The 26,450-nt window shown below is 41.9% G+C and overlaps 1 protein-coding gene across 1 annotated transcript in view; it reads right to left on the reverse strand.

Annotated features, from left to right (window-relative positions):
• Nucleotides 1-26,450, reverse strand: part of LAMB4 (laminin subunit beta 4) — a 143,671-nt gene that overhangs the window by 75,958 nt on the left and 41,263 nt on the right. The window contains 8 exon segments of the mRNA XM_060108856.1: nt 15,050-15,216; nt 15,218-15,236; nt 16,535-16,655; nt 17,764-17,978; nt 18,157-18,220; nt 19,553-19,741; nt 21,465-21,538; nt 24,309-24,444. Of these exon segments, the coding sequence (XP_059964839.1) occupies nt 15,050-15,216; nt 15,218-15,236; nt 16,535-16,655; nt 17,764-17,978; nt 18,157-18,220; nt 19,553-19,741; nt 21,465-21,538; nt 24,309-24,444 (985 nt within the window).

Raw genomic sequence — 26,450 nt, forward strand, 5'->3', positions numbered from 1 at the left:
ACATGCATTATCTTAGTTAACTGCAAATTGTGGGAACCTTGAAATATAAGCATAACATTTTACCTTCACTATAACTATTTTAGTTTGTTTAAATCAATAAATATGTTTAAATAATTAGACCAGAGAGCAAGGGCTGCTCAGAAATATCTCCCACATCTCTGGACTTGGAAAATATTGAATAATTCTAGGGAGATATCTATCTATCTATCTATCTATATCTATCTATCTAGATAGATAGATATAGATAGATAGATAGATAGTGTGACTGTAAAGGAAGAGGACCAGAAACAGTGTGCTATTATGAAAACAGGATGTTAAGAATAGATTGATGAAATAGAACAAACAACCCTAAAATTTGTATGGACCACAAACAACCTCAAATATCCAAAGCAATCTTAAGAAGAAAAAGCTGGAGCCACCATGCTTCTTGATTTCAAACCATGTTATAGAGCTACAGTAATCAAAGGAGTATGGTACTGGCATAAAGACAAACATAACTCAGTGGAATAGAATAGAGAGCACAGAGATAAACCCACACATGTATGGTCAATTAATTTATGACAAAGGAACCAAGAGTATAAAATGGAGAAAGGACAGTCTCTTCTATAAATGGTGCTGGGAAAACTGGACAGCCACATAAAAAAGACGAAAACTGAACCATTATCTTACACCATATGCAAAAATTGACTCAAAATGGTTAAAGACTTGATTGTAAGATCTGAAACTATACAATTCCTAGAAGAAAACATATGCAGTAAACTATTTGACATTGGTCCTGGCAATGATTTTTAGATTTGACACCAAAAGCAAAGGCAACAAAAGCAAAACTAAGTGGGACTGAACTAAAAAGCTTCTGCACAGCAAAGGAAACCATCAACAAAATGAAAAGGCAACCTACCAAATATGAAAAAAATATTTGCAAATCATATATCTGGAAAGAGATTAATATCCAAAATATATAAAGAATTCATACAATTCAATAGCAAAACCCCACAAACAATCCAACTGAAAAAATGGGCAGAGGATCTGAACAGATATTTTTCCAAAGATGACATAGAGATGGCCAACAGGTACATGAAAAGATGTTCAACATCACTAATCATCAGGGAAATGCAAATCAAAACCACAAGGATATACCACCTCACACCTGTTAAAACGGCTGTTATCAAAAAGACAAGAAATAACAAGTGTTGTTAAAGACGTAGGAAAAAGGGAACACTTTGGCACTGGGAATGTAAACTGGTGCAGCCACTGTGGAAAACAGTGTGGAGGTTTCCCAAAAAATTAAAAATAGAGCTACCATATGATCCAGCAATTTCACTTCTGGGTATTTATCAGAAGGGAATGAAAATACTAATTCAAAAAGACACATGCACCCCAATGTTCACCTCAGCACTATTTACAATAGCCAGGACATGGAAGCAACCTAAGTGTCCATCAACAGATGAATGGATAAAGAAATGTGGTATATATACAATGGAATATTATTCAGCCTAAAAAGAACAAAATCTTACCTTTTGCAACAACATGGATGAAACTTGAGGGCATTATGCTGCATGAAATAAGTCAGACAGGGAAAGACAAATATTGATACCGTATGATCTCACTTATATGTAGAATCTTAAAAAACTGTCCAAACCAAACTCATAGAGGCAGAGAAAAGATTGCTGGTTTCCAGGGGTGGGGATGGGTGAAATGGGTCAAGGGGGTCAAAAGGTACAAACTTCCAGTTACAAAATAAGTCATGGATGTAATGTACATCATGGTGATTATAGTTAATAACACTGTATGGTTTATTTGAAAGTTGCTAAGAAAATAGTTCTTAAAAGTTCTCATCACAAGGGAAAAAACTGTAACTATATGTGATGATGGATGTTAACTAGATTCCCGTGGTGATTGTTTTGCAATACATACAAATATGAATTGTGGAATTCCCTGGTGGCGCAGTAGTTAAGAATCCACCTGCCAATGCCCTGGTCTGGGAAGACTCCACATACCGCAGAACAACAAAGCCAGTGCGCCACAACTATTGAGCCTGCTCTCTAGAACCACAACTACTAAGCCCACGTGCAACAACTAGTGAAGCCCGTGCGCCTAGAGCCCAGGCTCCGTAACAAAGAGAAGCCACCGCAATGAGAAGCCTGCACATAACAATGAAGAGTAGACCCTGCTCGCCACAACTAGAGAAAGCCCGCACGCAGCAACAAAGACCCAACGCAGCCAAAAATAAATAAATAAATTTATTTTTTTAAAAAATAGAAAAAAAATGAATCATGTGAGACACATGAAACTAATATAATGTGATATGTCAATTATATCTCAGTTTAAAAATTAGATTATTTGGGGGGTGATGAAAACGTTATGGAGCTAAGTCCATGTGGTGGGTGCAAAACACTGTGCCCGTGAATTGCTGTTCACTTTAAATGGTTAATTTTATGTTATGGGAATTTCACCTCAATTTTTAAAAGGCTCTAAAAGCTGAAAATAAGGTCAAGAAATAAGAGTGGGATGCTGTAATGAAATATATATCATATATATTTGATCTCATTCACTATAAAGGCATCAAGGGACATGACATAGAGGAAAAAACATCACATAAAATGTCGACCAAATCTCTGAAACACGGTTAATAAAGTAAATCTGTCCTTCCCCAGCACAGAAAAATATGTTGCAAGGGTAAGTGCTATCATTCTTTTTGATTCATCTTGGAAGGAGCACCTATAAGAAAGAAAAAGGAATAAGAAATGTTCGAATCTTTATTTTTGGAAATCTGTTGGTGGGGCAAAAGCTTGGATGAAGAGATTCTGGAAAATGAGATAAACAGTCATCTGTAGCAAAGGTGTAACAAAAAGTAACCACCTTCCACACTTTTTTTTTTCCAGTAGAAACTCAAACTAAAAGAAGGAACATCATATGAAAAAGGATGCTGATAGTACAAACAACTCCAGAGGGTAGAAGTTAGAAAAGGTAGGGCTTGACTGAGTATAAGGAAGGAATCTCTAACAGTTAAGGCTTCCCAATAGAGCAGTGACCCTCTCATCATTGGAGGTGTCCAGGCAGGGGCTGGCACAGCACTGGTGTGGCTTTGGTATACAGGACAAGTGCATTGGTAGACATTAGATGACCATCAAGGTCTCTTGTATCTTTTTGGTGCTGTGTTTCCAAGGGATTCCACTTTTAAGGAAAGAAACAAAGATGAAAAAAAATGAATATCCTGATTCTAAGAAACAATTATGTAAGATTTATATATGTTTGCTTTGGACTAATAAAAACAAAACCCTCAAGTCTAAAGCAATGTTTACATAACCACCATTTAGGTTATTAGTGAGTTTAGAGGAAAAAATCCAGTCTGGAAACACTGAAGCAAACAGTTGTCTGACAGAATCTCTTGATTTTCTTTCTTTATATATTTATTTTTGCTGCGTTGGGTCTTCACTGTTGCTCGCAGGCTTTCTCTAGTTGCGCTGAGCGGGGGCTACTCTTCATTGCAGTGCGTGTGGTTCTCATTGCGGTGGCTTCTCATCACGGAGCATGGGTTGTAGGCATGCAGGCTTCAGTAAATGTGGCACGTGGGCTCAGTAGTTGTGGCTCGCTGACTCTAGAGTGCAGGCTCAGTAGTTGTGGCACACGGGCTTAGTTGCTCTGCGGCATGTGGGATCTTCCCGGACCAGGGCTCGAACCCGTGTCCTCTGCATTGGCAGGTGGATTCTTAACCACTGAGTCACCAGGGAAGTCCTCTTTTGGTTTTGAACTGTTTGTTATTAGATTGTGACTGGTGACAAAAATCTTACTGTGGAAAACCAACATTGGGTTCTGTTAAGTTTGGGGAAAAAGCCCACAATTTTCTTCTAATCAAAGCCAGTTGCTTCTAGGAAGGAGGACCAAACTGGGTTCATTTTATAAGTAGCCAAAAGGGAAAAAGCTCAGCTTTATTTGGGAGACACTCCAAAGGGTCAGCAGTGACTTCCAGAGTATAATTTAATTATACACAGAAATGTTCTTTGGGACATTTACTTTGAAATAACCCTATGTATGGTCTTTAGAGCAGAAGTCCAATAAAATCACTTGGTGTCACGCAATTTAATTCCAGCAAACTTACACTATCAGCGGTAGAGTCTACCAAGTATTTGTTTTTTTCTGTGTCACATTTAACTGTGTCTTAAATCATAGAAGACTTAAAATTTGTCATCTCTTAGGCCTGGGATCTGATCATGTAAACATTTAGGCTCAAACTAGGACAACTTAGAGAAAATTTATATGAGAATACTGGTCAGTCTTAATACACGTCATTTGTATATACACACACATAAACATGTGTTTAGGTAAACAGGGAGAAACTGGGAAGTCTCATAATGGTCATTTTTACAAGCTCCTCATTTGCCTTTCCTCAAGAAATTCCTTACTTCCAAAGGATGGTTTCTTAACTTCATAGCAGGGGTACTAGTTTTCTTTCCTTGTTTTCCTCCAAAAGCATCATCAAGTTAATACTAAGTGGTTCTTAAGGAACAAGACTCTGGTTGATGCATGTGAAATATTTGGTTTAGTTATTTCCAATCTCTTTCCAGACTCCTAAATTATCTGTTTCAAAACTGTATTTCCCTGGGACTTCTCTAGTGGTGCAGTGGTTAAGAATCCGCCTGCCAGTGCAGGGGACTCGGGTTTGAGCCCTGGTCTAGTCTAGGAAGATCCCACATGCCGCGGGGCAACTAAGCCCGTGCACCACAACTACTGAGTCTGTGCTCTAGAGCTCGCGTGCCTAGAGCCCGTGCTCTGCAACAAGAGAAGCCACCGCAATGAGAAGCCCAGGCACCACAACTAGAGAAAGCCCGCACGCAGCAACGAAGAACCAACACAGCCAAAAATAAATAAATAAATTCAACCCCCCCCGCCATTTTCCTGATTCCATCCAAGAGAGAAATTTCATCTTCTTTTACAAATGCGGAGCTTTATAAACATTAATAAATGTTGTATGTGTATATGTGTGTGTGAGAGAGAAAGAGACAGTGAGAAACAGACAGAGAGACAGAGGGAGTTTCATCACAGATTCTGGTAAAAAAAAAATATGACACTTAGGACATTGATTTAAAGAAATATATTTTCTGAGGATTCTGTATAGTTTCAAGCAGGTCATGTAAGGTAAACTTTTATACAATCAGCTACCTACTGAGTGATCTGAGCAAAAAAACACCTTCATTTATGCTTATTCCACATCATGAATATTTAAAGTTTGAAATCTAGGACACTGCATGTATTTGGGTGGCTACTGGTTTACTTTTGCTCAAGACTTCAATTTATGTATTATGATTAAATAAAGTTTGAAACTGGAGTTTCATAGCAAGTTCTGCCTGCCACCAATATAAAATAACATTATATTGATGATACAGCCTAAGAAGCAGGATTTCTGGATATCGGGAGAGGCCATCTACCATGGGTCCTGGGCATCTGAACATTTTTGCTGAGTGTGTTAACAATAAGGCCTTGATGGCTCTTTGCTCAGGCCATTTCTCCAGGTTGTGTTTGTAGTAAGCTACCTTGAGGGATGAGATAACAGTTTCCCCCAGAAAAAAAACGGGCTTACTCCCACTTGCTATAAAAGCAATGAATTCTCCAAACTCAGTGTTCCTGGGCTGTGACATAAGCTCATTAGCTGTGCAGGATCCAGATGGTGTCCTCTGAGTTGCCCCATGGGCCTTGGGGACATGGGAACTCACACAAACATCTCGTTGCTTACTGTGCCGTCAGCAATAAAGTGCTTTGTCTTTGACCCAGGAGTTTGATGTCTTCTGCCAGCATCCATGAAACAATAACAAGCTAACCTGTCAGTTTGCCAGTGGAGTTAAGATCTCGGACCCAGTAACTCACACTGGGCATCTGAAGTCAGGTTGGAGTATCTTTCTAGGTAACAATCTATAGCACTACTGGGGCGAGAATGAGGCAAGTGGGGGGCCCAGGGCACACAATTTAAGGAGGCACTTGCTGTCAGCCGTGTACTCACATGACTCAGAGTGACGTGTCCTTAAATGTGGGGACCTAGGTGCTTTTCTTGCCTCTCTCTAGTCTCAGTCCTATAGGGAAAGGCAAACTAATGATGAGATACTATTTCATTAGCAAAAATTAAGTGTGGAGAAGCTTCAAGATGGCGGAAGAGTAAGACGCAGAGATGACCTTCCTCCCCACAAATACATCAGAAATACATCTACACGTGGAACAACTCCTATAGAACACCTACTGAACGCTGGCAGAAGACTTCAGACCCCCCGAAAGGCAAGAAATTCCCCATGTACCTGGGTAGAGCAAAAGAAAAAAGGAAAAACAGAGACAAAAGAATTGGGACGGGGCCTGCACCAGTGGGAGGGAGCCGTGAAGGAGGAAAAGTTTCCACACACTAGAAGCCCCTTCGCGGGTGGAGACTGCGGGTGGCGGAGGGGGAGAGCTTCGGAGCCACGGAGGAGAGCGCAGCAACAGGGTGCGGAGGGCAAAGCGGAGAGATTCCCCCACAGAGGATCGGTGCCGACCGGCACTCACCAGCCCGAGAGGCTTGTCTGCTCACCCGCCGGGGCGGGCGGGGCTGGGAGCTGAGCGCAGGGAGAGGACGGGGGTTGGCTGCGTGAACACAGCCTGAAGGGGTTAGTGCACCACAGCTAGCCGGGAGGGAGTCGGGGAAAAGGCTGGAGCTGCCGAAGAGGCAAGAGACTTTTTCTTCCCTCTTTGTTTCCTGGTGCTCGAGGAGAGGGGATTAAGAGCGCTGCTTAAAGGAGCTCCAGAGACGGGCGCGAGTCGCGGCTAAAAGCGCGGACCCCAGAGACGGGCGTGGGACGCTGGGGCTGCTGCTGCCACCACCAAGAAACCTGTGTACGAGCGCAGGTCACTGTCCCCACCTCCCCTCCCGGAGCCTGTGCAGCCCGCCACTGCCAGGGTCCGGTGATCCAGGGACAACTTCCCCGGGAGAACGCACGGCGCCCCTCAGGCTGGTGCAACGTCATGCCGGCCTCTGCCCGCAGGCTCGCCCTGCATCCGTACCCCTCCCGCCCCCCGGCCTGAGTAAGCCGGAGCCCCCGAATCAGCGGCTCCTTTAACCCCGTCCTGTCTGAGCGAACCACACGCAGAGGCGGGGCCAAATCCAAAGCTGAACCCCGGGAGCTGTGCGAACAAAGAAGAGAAAGGGAAACCTCTCCCAGCAGCCTCAGGAGCAGCATGTTAAATCTCCACAATCAGCTTGATGTACCCTGCACCTGTGGAATACCTGAATAGACAACGAATCATCCCAAATTGAGGAGGTGGACTTTGGGAGCAAAGCAATATATATATATTTTTTTCCCTTTTTCTCTCTTTTTTTTTTTTTTTTTGGCGGTACGCGGGCCTCTCACTGTTGTGGCCTCTCCCGTTGCGGAGCACAGGCTCCGGACGTGCAGGCTCAGTGTCCATGGCTCACAGGCCCAGCCGCTCCGCGGCACTTGGTATATTCCCGGACTGGGGCACGAACCCGTGTCCCCTACATCGGCAGGCAGACTCTCAACCACTGCGCCACCAGGTACGCCCTCCCTTTTTCTCTTTTTGTGAGTGTGTATGTGTATCCTTCTGTGTGTGATTTTGTCTGTATAGCTTTGCTTTTACCATTTGTCCTAGGGTTTTGTCTGTCCATTTTGCCTTTTTTTTTACTTTAAAAATTTTTTTTCTTAAAAATTATTTTTTATTTTAATAACTTTATTTTATTTCACTTTATTTCATTTTATTTTACCTTCTTCCTCTCTCTCTCTCTTTCTTTCTATTTTTTCTCCCTTTTATTCTGAGCTGTGTGGATGACAGGCTCTTGGTGCTCCAGCCAGATGTCAGGGCTGTGCCTCTGAGGTAGGAGAGCCCAGTTCAGGACACTGGTCCACCAGAGACCTCCCAGCTCCATGTAATATCAAATGGCGAAAATCTCCCAGAGATCTCCGTCTCAAGGTCAAGACCCAGTTTCACTCAACGACCAGCAAGCTACAGTGCTGGACACCCTATGCCAAACAACTAGCAAGACAGGAACACAACCCCACCCATTAGAAGAGAGGCTGCCTAGAATCATAATAAGGCCACAGACACCCCAAAAAACAGCACCAGATGTGGACCTGCCCACCAGAAAGACAAGATCCAGCCTCAATCACCAGAACACAGGCATTAGTCCCCTCCACCAGGAAGCCTACATAACCCACTGAACCAACCTTAGCCACTGGGGACAGACACCAAAAACAACAGGAACTACGAACCTGCAGCCTATGAAAACTAGACCCCAAACACAGTAAGTTAAGCAAAATGAGAAGACAGAAAAACACACAGCAGATGGAGGAGGAAGGCAAACACCCACCAGACCTAACAAATGAAGAGGAAATAGGCAGTCTACCTGAAAACGAATTCAGAATGATGATAGTAAAGATGATCCAAAATCTTGGAAATAGAGAAAATACAAGAAACTTTTAACAAGGACCTAGAAGAACTAAAGAGCAAACAAACAGTGAGGAACAATACAATAAATGAAATTAAAAATACTCTAGAAGGGATCAATAGCAGAATAACTGAGGCAGAAGAACGGATAATTGACTTGGAAGATAAAATAGTGGAAATAACTACTGCAGAGCAGAATAAGTAGAAAAGAATGAAAAGAATTGAGGACAGTCCCAAAGACCTCTGGGACAACATTAAACACACTAACATTCGAATTATAGGGGTCCCAGAAGAAGAAGAGAAAAAGAAAGCGACTGAGAATATATATGAAGAGATTAAAGTTGAAAACTTCCCTAATATGGGAAAGGAAAGAGTCAATCAAGTCTAGGAATTGCAGAGTCCCATACAGGATAAATCCAAGAAGAAACACGCCAAGACACATGTTAATCAAACTGTCAAAAATTAAATACAAAGAAAAAATATTAAAAGCAGCAAGGGAAAAACAACTAATAACATAGAAGGGAATCTCCATAAGGTTAACAGCTGATCTTTCAGCAGAAACTCTGCAAGCCAGAAGGGAGTGGCAGGACATATTTAAAGTGATGGAAGGGAAAAAACTACAACCAAGATTACTCTATCCAGCAAGGATCTCATTCAGATTTGACAGAGAAATTAAAACCTTTACAGACAAGCAAAAGCTAAGAGAATTCAGCACCACCAAACGAGCTTTACAACAAATGCTAAAGGAACTTCTCTAGGAATGAAACACAAGAAAAGGAAAATAACAATAACAAACCCAAAACAATTAAGAAAATGGTAATAGGGACATACATGTCGACAATTACCTTAAATGTAAATGGATTAAATGCTCCAACCAAAAGACATAGACTGGCTGAATGGATACAAAAACAAGACCCATATATATGCTGTCTACAAGAGACCCACTTCAGACCTAGAGACACATACAGACTCAAAGTGAGGGGATGGAAAAAGATATTCCATGCAAATGGAAATCAAAAGAAAGCTGGAGTAGCAATTCTCATATCAGACAAAATAGACTTTAAAATAAAGACTATTACAAGAGACAAAGAAGGACACTACATAATGATCAAGGGATCGATCCAAGAAGAAGATATAACAATTCTAAATATTTATGCACCCAACATAGGAGCACCTCAATACATAAGGCAAATACTAACAGCCATAAAAGGGGAAATCAACAGTAACACAATCATAGTAGGGGACTTCAACACCCAACTTTCACCAATGGACAGATCAGCCAAAATGAAAATAAAGAAGGAAACACAAGGGCTTCCCTGGTGGCGCAGTGGTTGAGAGTCTGCCTGCCGATGCAGGGGACACGGGTTCGTGCCCCGGTCCGGGAAGATCCCACATGCCGCGGAGCGGCTGGGCCCGTGAGCCATGGCTGCTGAGCCTGCGCGTCCGGAGCCTGTGCCCCTCAATGGGAGAGGCCACAACAGTGAGAGGCCCGCGTACCTCAAAAAAAAAAAAAAAAAAAGAAGGAAACACAAGCTTTAAATGATACATTAAACAAGATGGACTTAATGGATATGTATAGGACATTCCATCCAAAAACAACAGAATACATATTCTTCTCAAGTGCTCATGGAACATTCTCCAGGATAGATCATATCTTGGGTCACAAATCAAGCCTTGGTAAATTTAAGAAAATTGAAATCGTATCAAGTACCTTTTCCGACCACAACACTATGAGACTAGATATCAATTACAGGAAAAAATCTGAAAAAATAGAAACACATGGAGGCTAAACAATACACTACTTAATAACCAAGAGATCACTGAAGAAATCAAAGAGGAAATCAGAAAATACCTAGAAACAAATGACGATGAAAACATGACGACCCAAAACCTATGGGACGCAGCAAAAGCAGTTCTAAGAGGGAAGTTTATAGCAATATAATCCTACCTTAAGAAACAAGAAACATCTCAAACAACCTAACCTTACACCTAAAGCAATTAGAGAAAGAAGAACAAGAAAACCACAAAGTTAGCAGAGGGAAAGAAATCATAAAGATCGGATCAGAAATAAATGAAAAAGAAATGAAGGAAACGATAGCAAAAATCAAAAAAACTAAAAGCTGGTTCTTTGAGAAGATAAACAAAATTGATAAACCATTACCCAGACTCATCAAGAAAAAAAGGGAGAGGACTCAAATCAGTAGAATTAGAAATGAAAAAGGAGAAGTAACAACTGACACTGCAGAAATACAAAGGATCATGAGAGATTACTACAAGCAACTCTATGCCAACAAAATGGACAACCTGGAATAAATGGACAAATTCTAAGAAATGCACAACCTTCCAAGACTGAACCAGGAAGAAACAGAAAATAAGAACAGACCAATCACAAGCACTGAAATTGAAACTGTGATTTAAATTCTTCCAACAAACAAAAGCCCAGGACCGGATGGCTTCACAGGTAAATTCTATCAAACATTTAGAGAAGAGCTAACACCTCTCCTTCTCAAACTCTTCCAAAATATAGCAGAGGGAGGAACACTCCCAAACTCATTCTATCTATGAGGCCACTATCACCCTGACACCAAAACCAGAGAAAGATGTCAGAAAGAAAGAAAACTACAGGCCAATATCATTGATGAACATAGATGCAAAAATCCTCAACAAAATACTAGCAAACAGAATCCAACAGCACATTAAAAGGATTATACACCATGACCAAGTAGGGTTTATCCCAGGAATGCAAGGATTCTTCAATATACACAAATCAATCAATGTGATACACCATATTAACAAATTGAAGGAGAAAAGCCATATGATCATCCCAATAGATGCAGAGAAAGCTTTTGACAAAATTCAACACCCATTTATGATAAAAACCCTGCAGAAAGTAGGCATAGAGGGAACTTTCCTCAACATAATAAAGGCCATATATGACAAACCCACAGCCAACATCATCCTCAATGGTGAAAAACTTAAACCATTTCCACTAAGATCAGGAACAAGACAAGGTTGCCCACTGTCACCACTCTTATTCAACATAGTTTTGGAAGTTTTAGTCACAGCAATCAGAGAAGAAAAAGAAATAAAAGGACTCCAAATTGGAAAAGAAGAAGTAAAGCTGTCACTGTTTGCAGATGACATGATACTATACATAGAGAATCCTAAAGATGCTACCAGAAGACTACTAGAGTTAATCAATGAATTTGGTAAAGTTGCAGGATACAAAATTAATGCACAGAAATCTCTTGCATTCCTATACACTAATGATGAAAAATCTTCAAGTGAAATTAAGAAAACACTTCCATTTACCATTGCAACAAAAAGAATAAAATATATAAGAATAAACCTACCTAAAGAGACAAAAGACCTGTATGCAGAAAATTATAAGACACTGATGAAAGAATTTAAAGATGATACAAGTAGATGGAGAGATATACCATGTTCTTGGATTGGAAGAATCAATATTGTGAAAATGACTCTACTACCCAAAGCAATCTACAGATTCAATGCAATCCCTATCAAACTACCATTGGCATTTTTCACAGAGCTAGAGCAAAAATTTTCACAATTTGTATGGAAACACAAAAGACCACAAATAGCAAAGCAATCTTGAGAAAGAAAAACGGAGCTGGAGGAATCAGGCTCCCTGACTTCAGACTATACTACAAAGCTACAGTAATCAAGACAGTATGGTACTGGCACAAAAACAGAAATATAGATCAATGGAACAGGAGAGAAAGCCCAGAGATAACCCCACGCACATATGGGCACCTTATCTTTGATAAAGGAGGCAAGAATATACAGTGGAGAAAAGATGGCCTCTTCAGTAAGTGGTGCTGGGAAAACTGGACAGTTACATCTAAAAGAATGAAATTAGAACACTCCCTAACACCATACTCAAAAATAAACTCAAAATGGATTAAAGACCTAAATATAAGGCCAGACACTATCAAACTCTTAGAGGAAAACATAGGCAGAACACTCTATGACATAAATCACAGCAAGATCCTTTTTGACCCACCTCCTAGAGAAATGGAAATAAAAACAAAAATAGGGCTTCCCTGGTGGCGCAGTGGTTGAGAGTCTGCCTGCCAATGCAGGGGACACAGGTTCGTGCCCCGGTCCAGGAGGATCCCACATGCCGCGGAGCGTCTGGGCCCGTGAGCCATGGCCACTGAGCCTGCGCATCCGGAGCCTGTGCTCCGCAACGGGAGAGGCCGCAGCAGTGAGAGGCCTGCGTACTGCAAAAACAAAACAAAACAAAACAAAAAAAGCCCAAAAATAAACAAATGGGACCTAATAAAACTTCAAAGCTTTTGCACAGCAACGGAAACCATAAACAAGACCAAAAGACAACCCTCAGAATGGGAGAAAATATTTGCAAATGACGCAACTGACAAAGGATTAATCTCCAAAATTTACAAGCAGCTCATGCAGCTCAATATCAAAAAACAAACAACCCAGTACAAAAATGGGCAGAAGACCTAAATAGACATTTCTCCAAAGAAAATATACAGATTGCCAACAAAGACATGAAAGGATGCTCAACATCACTAATCATTAGAGAAATGCAAATCAAAACTACAATGAGATATCATCTCACACTGGTCAGAATGGCCATCATCAAAAAAATCTACAAACAACAAATGCTGGAGAGGGTGTGGAGAAAAGGGAACCCTCTTGCACTGTTGGTGGGAATGTAAATTGATACAGCCACTATGGAGAACAGTATGGAGGTTCCTTAAAAAACTAAAAATAGAACTACCATATGACCCAGCAGTCCCACTACTGGGCATATACCCTGAGAAAACCATAATTCAAAAAGAGACATGTACCACAATGTTCACTGCAGCTCTATTTACAATAGCCAGGACATGGAAGCAACCTAAGTGTCCATCGACAGATTAATGGATAAAGAAGATGTGGCACATATATACAATGGAATATTACTCAGCCATAAAAAGAAATGAAATTGAGTTATTTGTAGTGAGGTGGATGGACCTAGAATCTGTCATACAGAGTGAAGTATGTCAGAAAGAGAAAAATACCGTATGCTAACACACATATATGGAATCTAAGAAAAAAATGGTCATGAAGAATCTAGGGGCAAGACAGGAATAAAGACACAGACGTACTAGAGAACAGACTTGAGGATATGGGGAGGGGGAAGGGTAATCTGTGACAAAGTGAGAGAGTGGCATGGACATGTATACACTACCAAAGATAAAATAGATAGCTAGTGGGAAGGAGCCGCATAGCACAGGGAGATCAGCTCCGTGGTTTGTGACCATCTAGAGCGGTGAGATAGGGAGGGTGAGAGGGAGGGAGATGCAAGAGGGAAGAGATATGGGAACATATGTATAACTGATTCACTTTGTTATAAAGCAGAAACTAACACACCATTGTAAAGCAATTATACTCCAATAAAGATGTTAAAAAAAAAAAGTGTGACAAAAGTCACATTACCAAGAGTTAAAGTGTGACAAAATCCAGTGTTGGCCAGGAAATGGAGTAACAGGAACTCTCATACACTGTTGGTGTGGCTGTTAATTGTTATACACACTTAAGGGACAGTTCACTATTATCTAATCAACTTGGAGAAGTTCACAGTCTATGGCCCAGTCATTCCACTCCTAGGTATGACTCTTGGGGACAGTCTCTGTGCATGTGCACAAGGCCACATGTACAAGAATGTTTACTGAAGCATCGAAAGAAAAATGGACAAATAGATTTTGTTACATATATAGGAAGGAAGAATTCTATATAGAAATTAAAATGGGAGAACTAGGAGCTACCTGATATGGGCAAATCTCAAAAATACAATGTTGAATGAAATACTCAAGGATACATACAGCATAATATCATCTATCTCAAGTTTGAAAACACGTCAACATGTATTGTTTGTGGATGAAGATGTGTGAAAGTGTAAAAACAAGCATGGTAATGATGATTGCCAAATATATGAGAGTTTATCCCTAGGAAGGAGGGTAGACAAAGGGGACAGGTGTGCAGCTGGGACATCCCATCCACAATGCTGTAGTGTTCTAGTAATGGCCTGAAGGTGAGAGAGTAAGATATTACATTTTCACAAAGCTAGTGATGGCTCTATTCTCTCTCTCTCTCTCTCTCTATATATATATATTATTCTGTATTATTTTGTCTATGAGTGAAATATTCCCTTTGAAAAAGTTGACATTAAAGATAAAAGGAAAGATTTTTAAAGGTTAAAAAAAGAAAAATGAAACGAGGTAATAGCTTAGCAAAATTGAATCATCTACAGCCAAATACTGTAGCCAGTTTCTCTAGTTACTTCCTTGAGCTGCCACTGCAGGTGCATGCGGCCTCTTCTGAAACCATCGCCCCATCCTGGTTGAATTCAGAACAGTTTCCCGAATCATCAGCATCAGCCCCGGCCGCAAGACCACCAGGACGGACCTGGATTACCTGGCCCAACTTGTTCAGAGAGAGAAAAGCTCTCAGAGCCGAAGCGATTTTGCAGTTCCCACCCCCAAGAGGGCAGTTTGGAGACGCCGCTGAACCCAGGGTGGGCTGGCGGCCCCAGGGACACCAGCTTCATCAGTGTCTGCTCAGATGAGGGGAGAGGATGGGTCAAAGGCTGGGGACTCACGAATGCACGCATAAGGATCCGAGATGGCCTTGAGGGGGTCCCTGTAGAAAAGGGGTCTGAAGCGATCGCAGTGCTGGCCCTTGGTGTTGTGCCGGCAGCCGTCACACATGTACCCCCGGCGGCTCCCGCTCGCCAGGTACACGGTCTTGTCGAAGTGACAGCGGTCAGTGTCCGTTACAGCGACAAGCTGAGAACCGAGTGGAGTTATGAGAGATTCGCCAAGGTCTCAGGGATGAGCATCCTCAGGATGGTGGCTCCACGCTCCATCACCCATTCTCCCCTCCTCCGCATTCTTCAGCCACCCCACCTTCTTTCACCAAATATACAAAGGCTTAAAATAGGTGCTTTCAAGGATCTTTCTAGTACTCCGATTCTGCTCATACACTCTCTGTAAAATGTGTTCCCGAAACGTTTAATATTTAGGGTTTTTTTTAATCAAGCGAACAAATATAAATCATTTGGGTGACCTAGAAGCCCTAGCATGCAGTATTTTTGTTGTCCTTTGGTAAAGAATACTTTCATTGACTCGGGCTTTGTAAATCTGAATTTTTTACATCATATACTCTGTAGTATGGTACTACTGGATTCGCCAGATCGGATGCCAGAGCTGGGCCCAGCCAGCCTCTGCTTCTCTAGGGCCGAATTGCTGGAAGGGGGGCTGCAGGCTGTTTTCCTCCCATCAGGGGCTCAGCCAGAGCGTCGGAAGGAAAGCCAGTCTGTTTAGAGGGATGTGTGTCTTTGTGGTAAGGTCTATGCCGTTCCTCCCGTTGGGTTTTTCCGTGTAAAGAGCATAATCTCTGGCTACGTTTTGCTGGGTCTTATCCACTGTGACACTCACAGATGGGGCTTTTCCATAAAAGCTCATCTGACAACCTCTCCTTCGAATCCCGTTTTCCCCATATTTGGGAAAAGAAACTGGATAACAGGTTTATTTGGAAGTTCATCAAAATTCAGAGGCAGCAAACACATGACAAAAAGCCCTCCTATCTTATCAGCCTCGATATTTATAAAAAATACAATAGCCTGTCCAGCTCCATCCTGGACCTCATTTCTCATCTTAGCTGGCATAAGGTTCAAGGTCACCTTCATGGAGTGTGTGATAATTCAGGAAAACAGTGGGGATCTTTGTACCCATTCCAGGGGTCACCACATTCCTGGAGTGGCACTGTCCTCATAAATAGTACCATTTCATGGCTATGCCCCCCTCTGGAAAGGGGCCACACAACATGCATATTGTCTCGTTCTTCAAATTAATGTGAATTTTTGGTGTGAAGGTTTGAGAAGCTGGTGATTCTTCTATGTGAGATACTGGGAGACATGAGGCTATCGCACATTTGGAGTGGAAGCCACAGGGGTTCACCACCTGCGCTGCCTGCAGCCCCGCAGACACAAACTAAATGTTCTCCAAAAGAAGGAAAAGCAGAGATCGTGTAAGGAGCTCATATAAGGAAACTCGGTCTATGCTGAGAGCGGAGATCCACCCACCTCGGCAAGTGCTGTCCAGGGGGCCCACAGCTAGCCTCCAAGGAACGTCCTGGAAGAAGTCCTTGCACCTCTCACAGTTCGGGCCATCTGTATTGTGCTGACAGATGCACCGACCATGAACCTGCATGTGTGAGGAACATAAACAGTGTGAACACAGGGCTTATCTTAGAGCTTTGAGGACGCTGGGGTTCTTTAAATGGAAAATGACATACCAGGCCACAGGGTCATCTGGGTCTTAGTTTCCTATCTGTTAGTTACAATACCAGCCTTGACTATCTTTCATTATTTGCTTAACTAGCTTTTAAATTAAAAAAAATTTAAGATGTTTAGTGAACACCTAAAATAAATGTTTTTGCATTTCTGAATTCTAATTTCAGGGAAGACAGAACACACATTTTGCAGCCTTTGGCAAAATGAGGGCCAGGATGGGAAGTATGTGTGTGCACGTGCGTGTGCGTGTATGGGGTGATTTAGGAGCATCAAGGAAAAGAGGGAATTAGAAAACAGAAAGAAACTAGAGAAAGGTATGTGATTCTCTTGTTTTTTTCACAAAATGCCCTCCATGACCATCCACGTTCCCATGGAAAAGTTCCATTTCCAGTGAAACACAGAGGTGTCTAGGTGGGAAGATGCAATAGCCTCAACATCCAGCCTTGTCTGTTATGACCAATAGTTCAAAACTATTGAGTTAGACACACCCCCAGGACTCTGCACAAAAATACCATTCTTCTACTACATCACTCTTTTACAATTAGTCCCAGAAATAGAGAAGATCTGCACTGCTTACGATAGAGTCATTTGTAGTGTAAGTGTTACTTGGGGTGACCATTTTCAGAGCATCAGATGTCACTCAGACACCTTGGCACTGAGCACAGGCTCTCACATGATAGACCTTCAATATATTTTTGTGAGACAACGCATGTGAACTTATGGGTCGTCCCTAGCAAATCTCCATTCCCTAAAAAACCAATAAACAAAAGACAGCAAAACGGACTATCTTGAAATCATAAATTATAAATTCTGCCCATTAGCTGAATGATGCCCACATGTGGCAGAATCCACAAGAACCTCTGTCCAGAGAACCGAAGGCCCCCAGATGGCCTGACGGGCCAGGTTGAATGAAACAACATTGTTGATCCCCATATACAGTCTGATCTACATTCAGCACCAAGACAGTGTAAGGGAAGATGGGAGAGCCAACCACGTTCTCTTTCAGGTTTATAACTCACCATTCCAGGAGGGCTGAAAACGTCTCCGCGCACCTTCTGTGTTGGGCCACATTAGCTAGTGTGGCCACTGCAAAAACAGCTTCACAGAGCCACCATCTCATATAGAGCATAGTAGTATTTATCAAGGGAATCATTTTGCCTCCTTCCAAGCAAAGTATCCCCGAGGGTATGGAGTTTGGTAAAGTTCATCCTCAGGTTTGTTAATGTCACAAGGTCTAGAGAAAGGAAAATAATGAAATTAACAAATCGAAGGGCATTTAGGTTGGATGGGTTCAATGCACCCTGCTTGACTGACATCCCCTTAATGTCCCCTAGACATGCAATAACAAGGAATTCCCCTAACGTGAAATTTTAGAAAAGGAGTTGGTGTGAAAAATATAAAGCAATTCATACCCTGGACGTAGGGGCTGTAAGGGTTTTCTATTTCAAAGCTGGGATCCAAAACTTTTAAAACAACCTGTAAAACAAACATAGGTAAATTTAGAGTATTTTACCCCAAAAACATAATTGTTAAATATACTCTTAAGAAGAGATTCTGGCCTTACAAGAAGGCTGAGCCATTGCTTCCCACCTGGTGTAAAATGCAGATTATCATTTGGGTTTGAGACAAGCTGGGACCTGGGACCATTTGCTTCAGTGCTTGCACCTGGACACACCTCTCCTCCAGCGACAAAATACAGAGAAACTGCATGGGACTAAAAATAACTGCATGCATGCACAGTTGGGGCAAATTCTGGACCCGAAAGATACAAAGAGACCAAAAAACCTAACTGCCACTTTTGAAGAGCCTGGAGCAAAAACAGGGTGTCGGGAGCAAAAGAAGGGTATTGCGCGTGCCCCCTGCACGCAACACTACCTAAGAGGTGGGCAAAACACCTAAGCCACCCCTCTGGCCCGACCCCTGGACACAGCCTACCCTCACCTCGTATAAGAAACAAGCTTGCCCCCCCACCTCGGGGAGCAAGCAAGCAGGGGAAACTGTTGTTTGTTCTCGCTCCCTGCTGCTGCAGCAGGGGCCCCAATAAAGCCTTGCCTGAATTTCTTGTCTGGCCTCTAGTCAATTTTTATTGATTGGGGAAGGCCAAGAACCCTGGTCGGTAACAGGTTCTCATATGAATAAAAATACCGAGAATGAAAACGAAGGAAGGTTGTTAAACAGTCATTCTGGCTCTTTACGCACAAGTGGTCCATGTAGACGGAAGTGCTGATACCACTGGGAAAAGGGCTCCTCTGCTGGGTTGGAGTGGAGTGAGGGGGTCACTATTCAGCAAGTCACCGTCAATTTGGATCTGGCGGGGGGTTCTGGACCTGCCTTCTGCCACTATTCCTTCTAGTCTAGCTGATAAGGTCATATCTCCCAAGCACACTCCTACCCCCTGACCATCAACAGCTTTGCTCTGAGGAAGTTCCTGGCAGATTCCACCTGGGTGGGGACTTATAGAGCACGGAGCTGAGACAACTAATCCAAGGCTGCCACCAGCCTCTGTGGTTCCTTTACAAGGGTTAGAAAAAGATGTTCCTTCCTCTGGTGCCCAGGCTGCATTTTAGCCCTTGCTTACCTTCAGCACAGCACTCTTCTACAGGATGATTTCTTATAAGGTATTTATAATTTATCTGAATATAAGATGAATTCAGGACTCATTTCAATCCAGACACATTCATTCTGAAACAACCAGCAGCTCAAGTTCAATTTCAGTAGACACTACCTAAATTGTTTTCATCTCAATTAACCACATTAACAAAAATAGGTTTCATTTATGGCAAAGAAATCCAAGAAAGGAAATGCTACCTCACCACCAGTGGAGGGTTCAATATCAGAATATTTGGAGTCACAAACAAGGTCTCCCACTCCGTGGGCCTGGCCAGATGCGATGTTGGGGAAGGAAGTAGTACAGTCTTTGGCAAAATATTTGAACACTCTCCAGGTGTGTCCATAGTCTGTGGAGCATTCAACTCACATTGCAGCAGGCCAAAAAGTCTAGGAGAAAAATGAGTTAAACTTGTCATACCTCACAAAAGTTGATTTTATTACCCACTCTAGATTGAATGTTTCCATTTTCAAATTCCATTTTTTAAAACTTTATTTGTATCTTTAAAAATCTAATCTAGGGGCTTCCCTGGTGGCGCAGTGGTTGAGAGTCCGCCTGCCGATGCAGGGGACATGGGTTCGTGCCCCGGTCCGGGAAGATCCCACGTGCCCGGAGCGGCTGGGCCCGTGAGCCATGGCTGCTGAGCCTGCACGTCTGGAGCCTGTGCTCCGCAATGGGAGAGGCCACAACAGTGAGAGGCCCGCGTACTGCAAAAAAAAAAAAAAAAAAAAAAAAAAATCTATTCTACCGGGCTTCCCTAGTGGCACAGTGGTTAAGAATCCACCTGCCAATGCGGTGAACACGGGTTCAAGGCCTGGTGTGGGAAGATCCCATATGCCATGGGGCAACTGAGCCTGTGCACCACAACTACTGAGCCTGCGCTCTAGATCCAGTGAGCCACAACTACGGAGCCTGCGAGCCACAACTACTGAAACCCACGCGCCTAGAGCCCGTGCTCCGCAACAAGAGAAGCCACCACAATGAGAAGCCCACGCACCGCAACGAAGAGTAGCCCCCGTTCGCTGCAACCAGAGAAAGCCCACGCACAGCAACGAAGACCCAACGCAGCCAAAAATAAATAAATAAATAAAATACATTTATAAAACAAACAAAAAAATCTATTCTACCATGAAAACACCGAAATCTCTTTCTAACAAGCAGGCGAGTATTTATGAGCACATGCTTTGCCCCAGAATCGAATTCCACTTATAAACTGTTTATGGTTCTGTGAATTATTAATTGAAGAAAGATAGCATACACATTTTTTAAAAAGCCAGTGTAGCAGATATTTTACAGCAATTTGCATGTGGTTTTTCTTTGCCTAAAATGCTTTTTCTCTGGCAAACTCTTACACATCCTTCAAAATCTACCATGAAGTTTACCGACTCCCCAGAGCCATCTTAGCCATGTCAATGAACCCCCCAGCATTCTAATCATACATCTATTTCTGCACTTGTCACTTGGCATTATAATTTCAAATTTATATATGTATGTGTGTGTATATATGATAATATATATATAATATATATTATTATATATATGTTTGTATCCATGACTAGACTGTGAGCTCTTTGAAGGCAAAGACTGGGTTTTTAAAAAAATTTTTTAAACATTTAATTTTATATTCCTTTTTTATTACCAAAACCTAGCTCCAGGCTTGACATCAAAATTAGAATTTTGATGAATGATTAAAGAATGACAATATTATAGGATTTTCTCTGGCATCTAACTAATCTCAGTAAAGAGCCTTTAAATTTTCTTCATCTTTTGATCACAATTTTTCCTAAATAATTTCCAGGTCCTGCCCTCTTATGTCAAAAATTATCTTTCTAGTTCTTGTAATCTCTATCAACCCAGGGCTTGGAGGTTTCCCTTTTGCTGTATCTTCCAAGATTTTATTTTATTTTTATTTTTTTGGTTAATCTATATAAGTTATTAATGAGCAGTGGGGTTTTTTTTTGTTTTTCATTCAAGAACAAAAACCCAGATGACAAAGCTTCAGTTGGATTTAAACAGCTTTTTGTTCTCTGCAGGGAAGCAAGGAAGCAAAATTGTAGGTATGCCAAGCATTTGGTAAGTAGATAAGGGGACAGCAAGCCTAGACATCTCTACCTAAAAGGTCAGAATAAGTTGACTGAACTGAAATAATGCCTCTAGATCCAGTCTGATGCTGACATGATCAAGACCTAAAGGAAAATCCAGAAAGAAGAAAATCAGTGATTTTGAGAGACCCCTGTTTATCATGCTAATCCCTCATTGTGGCTTGTCTGTAATGAAACCCTCTGAAATCTCATGGCTGGTGATCAACACTCTTGCCTAGTCTGCTGGAGTGGTTTCCCAAGCCACCCATGCCCAGAAGGTCCACGTGAGGGTAATACCCGTTTTCTCCTGACTGTGCCCACAATCACCGTGGCAATGCACACGGCCATTGTGTGGCAGCATTACATACCACCAAGGGAGTTCCCGGACATTCCCCAGAGGTGGAAAGAGAGGGCTCATTTCCTTGACCTCAAATCTTGACTCAACATAAGCTAGCAGGCATAGCATGGCAAACACCCACACACCCTTTCCTTCCAACAGCTGCAAACAAGCATTTGAACTAGTTGTATTGTCACTTAGCAGAAACCCCAGCTTGGATTATTTCCCTGGGACTGAGGGTCTGTGGGCTCCTCTGTGGCCACCAACCATGTCCTTGTTCAATGGATGACATAGAAAGACAACCTCATATTATGCTTGCCCTAAATGAGCTTATATATTATGACGATTCCCACACTCCCTTCTCATGGTCTAGGATCTCCTAAGGGAGATATATTTAGGTGTCTGAAGAGAACAGATAGATTTGTAGCCCAAAGCATCCTGGCCAGGACTTTGCACTGAGATAGCTGCCATCCAGCTCTAGCATGGACATAGAGGATCAACCCCAATCCAGATGTGATAGAAGCCGCTCTCGAGTGGAACTGTCCAATGGGAATATGAGTCCCATGTGTCATTTAAAATTTTCTAGCAGCCACATTTTAAAGTAAAAAGAAGCAGGAGAAATTATTTATGTTTATTAATAATAAATATAATAAATAATACTTTATATGTATTATATTTATTATAAATTATTTATAATATATATTATATAACATATTGAATATTACTTATATGTCATACATGATATATTGTATTATTTATCATATATATTATTTATAATGTCATATATGATATATATAATATACTTAATCCAATATGTGAAAAGTATTCTCATTTCAATATATAATCAACATTTTAAAAATTAGTAGTGCTTTATTACACATATTTTTTTTTCTAAATTAAGTCTTAGAAATCCAGGGTGTTTTTACACTCACAGTACATCTCAATTTGGTGTTGCCATGTTTTGCGTGCTCAGGAGCCATGTGTGGAGCCACAGTATTGGACAGTTTAGTTCCAGAGAACAGTGGCTGCACCGCGGTGAATTGGGGAGCAGCTTAGCATTCTAGGGTGAATGGCTTGGGGAAGGATTTGCTGCCGAGAGAGCAGCCACACTCCAGGCTCTGCATCAAGGGCTCCTAGCTCTTTCTGGAAAGGACATCTCTTGTCCCCTGTCTAAAGTTCTTGGTTGAGAACCTATCTTCTGTGTAGTCAGCTTTGACCGAAGGGCATTCCTTCTGTAAGGAGACGTGGAACGAATGCTGGACGTGTGGGTCAAAGCAGCTGTGAGGCAAAAATGGCCGCACCCATTAGTGTGGCAAAAACCACCAACATTCACTAAGGAGAGTCCAATGACAGACCAATCATTAGGATCCAAAATGAACCAGCATTTAATAGACACCAATCATGTCCCTAATGGGTGACATAGAAAAATAGCCTCGTATGATGCTCGCCCTAAATGATCTTACCTGTTATGATTATTCCCACACTCCCCTCTCATGGTCTAGGATCCCCGAAGGGAAATATGTTTAGGCGTCTGAACAGAATAGAGGAATTGTAGCACAAGGTGCAACATACAGAGATGTGGCAATGGAATCCTTTTCTGGGTTAAGGGCTCCAGACCAGTGTTGAAGAGGGCCCATCATTTAATATAGCCCAACCAGATGCATTAAACACATAAGGCCCAAGGCTGGGGTGGGAAACAAGAAATCCCCGATCAGGTCCAGACTTACAGTGGTGTCTAGGAAATCAGGATGGTCAGGGCCAGTGTGAGGTTCAGTATCACAGTTATTCATGAACAGGGAAGGGCATCAATCCAGGAAGGAAAGAACTGCAGTGAGTAGCCAACTCTCCTTTCAATTCAATTTTTATATTAAAATCTTTGGCTTACAGTAAGAAATAAAATGTCCTTTCTCTTTTTCCCTTCAGGAGTTGAAAAAGGAAAAAGCACATGGTATTAACTCTCAGACTTCCCCTGGGTTATTATTTCTGGTTACAGCAGTGTGTTTTGTATAAGGCTTAGTTTACCAACACCTCATAACTTCTTTTTTTTAACAAAGAACAAGAGGATGCAGAGCTATGTTCTTTCCCACCACAGAAAAAGTGAAACATTCTGAGTTATGTGCTTAAAAAATACTTTGATTTCTCAAGAGGAAAATAATCGTTCTTAAAATAAAAATTAGGGCTTCCCTGGTGGCGCAGTGGTTGAGAGTCCGCCTGCCGATGCAGGGGACACGGGTTTGTGCCCCGGTCCAGGAAGATCCCACATGCCGTGGAGCGGTTGGGCCCGTGAGCCATGGCTGCTGAGCCTGTGCGTCCGGAGCCTGTGCTCCGCAACGGGAGAGGACACGACAGTGAGAGGCCCGCGTACCACACACACACACACAAAATTAAATTTTGTTTTTATACGGGGTTTTACATTCTCAGTGGATACTATTCCATTTCAGTATAACTCTTTGTTGTGATAGTGCCAAAATCATAGAGTGAAAGATGCCGTATGAAAAATTTGAAGAAATAAAAAATTGGAAAGGAACTTAATCATACCGTTTTCTGATTGCCACCATTTCTTTTCTCTATCTGCTTCAAAACTTGGGATTACATTCTCAGTGGTGTGGCTGTTGGGTTGGGCGTGCGGATCATATGGAAATCTGGAGCCACAGATGAAGCATTTTTGCTCCCCCTGGAAAACACATTGTTAAAATTAAAAATAAAGAATCGGGCCTCCCTGGTGGCGCAGTGGTTAAGAGTCCGCCTGCCGATGCAGGGGATACGGGTTCGTGCCCCGGTCTGGGAGGATCCCATATGCCGCGGAGCGGCTGGGCCCGTGAGCCATGGCCGCTGGGCCTGCGCATCCGGAGCCTGTGCTCCGCAACGGGAGAGGCCACAACAGTGAGAGGCCCGCATACCGCAAAAAGAAAAATAAATAAATAAATAAATAAATAAAATAAAATAAATAAAAATAAAGAATCATCATTACTTATTGTTTGATATGAATTTTAAAATAAGCTGTACTTACAATATTTGTCATTCAGTCTGGCTAAAAATAGAAAGCAGAGGAAGTAACAAGACATCAATTTTTCCATCAATAGGTGCTTAACTACAAAAATAAACAAAATTAAGATGTGACCTAGAAATTTTATAAATTTATACATTTGGGACAACAATGCAGATTTATGTAGAATTAATAATTTTTCTCATACAAGGGGCAGAGAAACTGGAGGTTATTTTAAACTATAGAAAAATAATTAGGATATACTACTGAGTTGGAATGACTCTCTTTAGCCAAAAAAGAATAATTAGGGACTTCCCTGGTGGCACAATGGTTAAGAACCCGCCTGCCAATGCAGGGGACATGGGTTCGAGTCCTGGTCTGGGAAGATCCCACATGCCGCGGAGCAACTAAGCCCGTGTCCCACAACTACTGAGCCTGCACTCTAGAGCCCGCAAACCACAACTACTGAGCCCACGTGCCACAACTACTCAAGCCCTCGTGCCTAGAGCCTGAGCTCTGCAACAAGAGAAGCCACCACAATGAGAAGCCCGTGCACTGCAATGAAGAGTAGCCCCTGCTCACCGCAACTAGAGAAAGCCCATGTGCAGCAATGAAGACCCAATGCAGCCAACAATAAATTTTAAAAAATAAAATTCAAATAGCTATATAAAAAGAGAATAAGAAATTAATGAAATAATTGGCCATTAGTTTACCTGCAACCATCATCCTTTCCCTCTCAGACATTATTTTTGGCATAAAAGCTTCCAGGGCCAAAATCTTTACATCACAAGTGTGGATTTCATAAAAGATTTTCATTAAACTCACAACAGAGAGACCCACCCTCTTGTCTTGCAGACTAGAAGGCTTTAGTTAATTGGAACTAGTTTTGCTTGGGATGGATTTTCAAAGGTTATAACAGTCAGGATTGGCCTTTGAGTTTGCTTAATTTAATGCATCCACTTGTAGCTATACTTACTTAAAACTTCTGGGGAAATCCCCCAAGATTTCCAAAGGACTGCCAATGGCCTGCACAGTTGTTCCTGGCTAATATTTGCGGGACTCTGGAGGATCATTTTTGCAAAGCTTCCAGGAAGCAGGAGCTATTTCTTACATTTCCATATTGGAAATTGCCCACAACAGCAAATGTGCTGGTAGGTATTCAGCGAGTGTTTGACTTTATGTTTGATCATGGCTTACAAGGGCTTACACGATATAACTGGGCCCACCTCTTTTGTTGAACAAATGCATGATGATTTTAATGACTATTTCAGCTAGAGTCTGTCAAAGTAAACCAGCCTTTCAAGAGATCTATAAAATCTTTTTAGAATCATGGGCCACCATAAGCCTTATACTCTCCAAAATGCCCTTTGGAAATTAAGGACCGATACAAGCAACATCAGTTCTGCATATAGGGAGGTTTGCCCCAGATCTCTCCTAAAAGAGCAGCAGGAGCCCTATGATTCCACTAAAAGGTGTCAAGACTTCATTTCAGTAATACTATGAAAATTATTGTGGAAAATGTCTAACTTCAAGGGCCATTTTGATTGTGGGTCTTTTTTTTTTCTGTAAACATTTTCGAAGCACAATCTTTGATGGAAATGGCTACAGAGGATGCTTAGTTGTGGCAACTAGATATGGGAGGTCCAACTTAGGTAGCACTCTGAGTCAATGTTGACTTGAAGAGTCGGAAGAAA

The sequence above is a fragment of the Mesoplodon densirostris genome, chromosome 9 (genome assembly GCF_025265405.1).
Source record: "Mesoplodon densirostris isolate mMesDen1 chromosome 9, mMesDen1 primary haplotype, whole genome shotgun sequence".
Taxonomy (NCBI): Eukaryota; Metazoa; Chordata; class Mammalia; order Artiodactyla; family Ziphiidae; genus Mesoplodon; species Mesoplodon densirostris.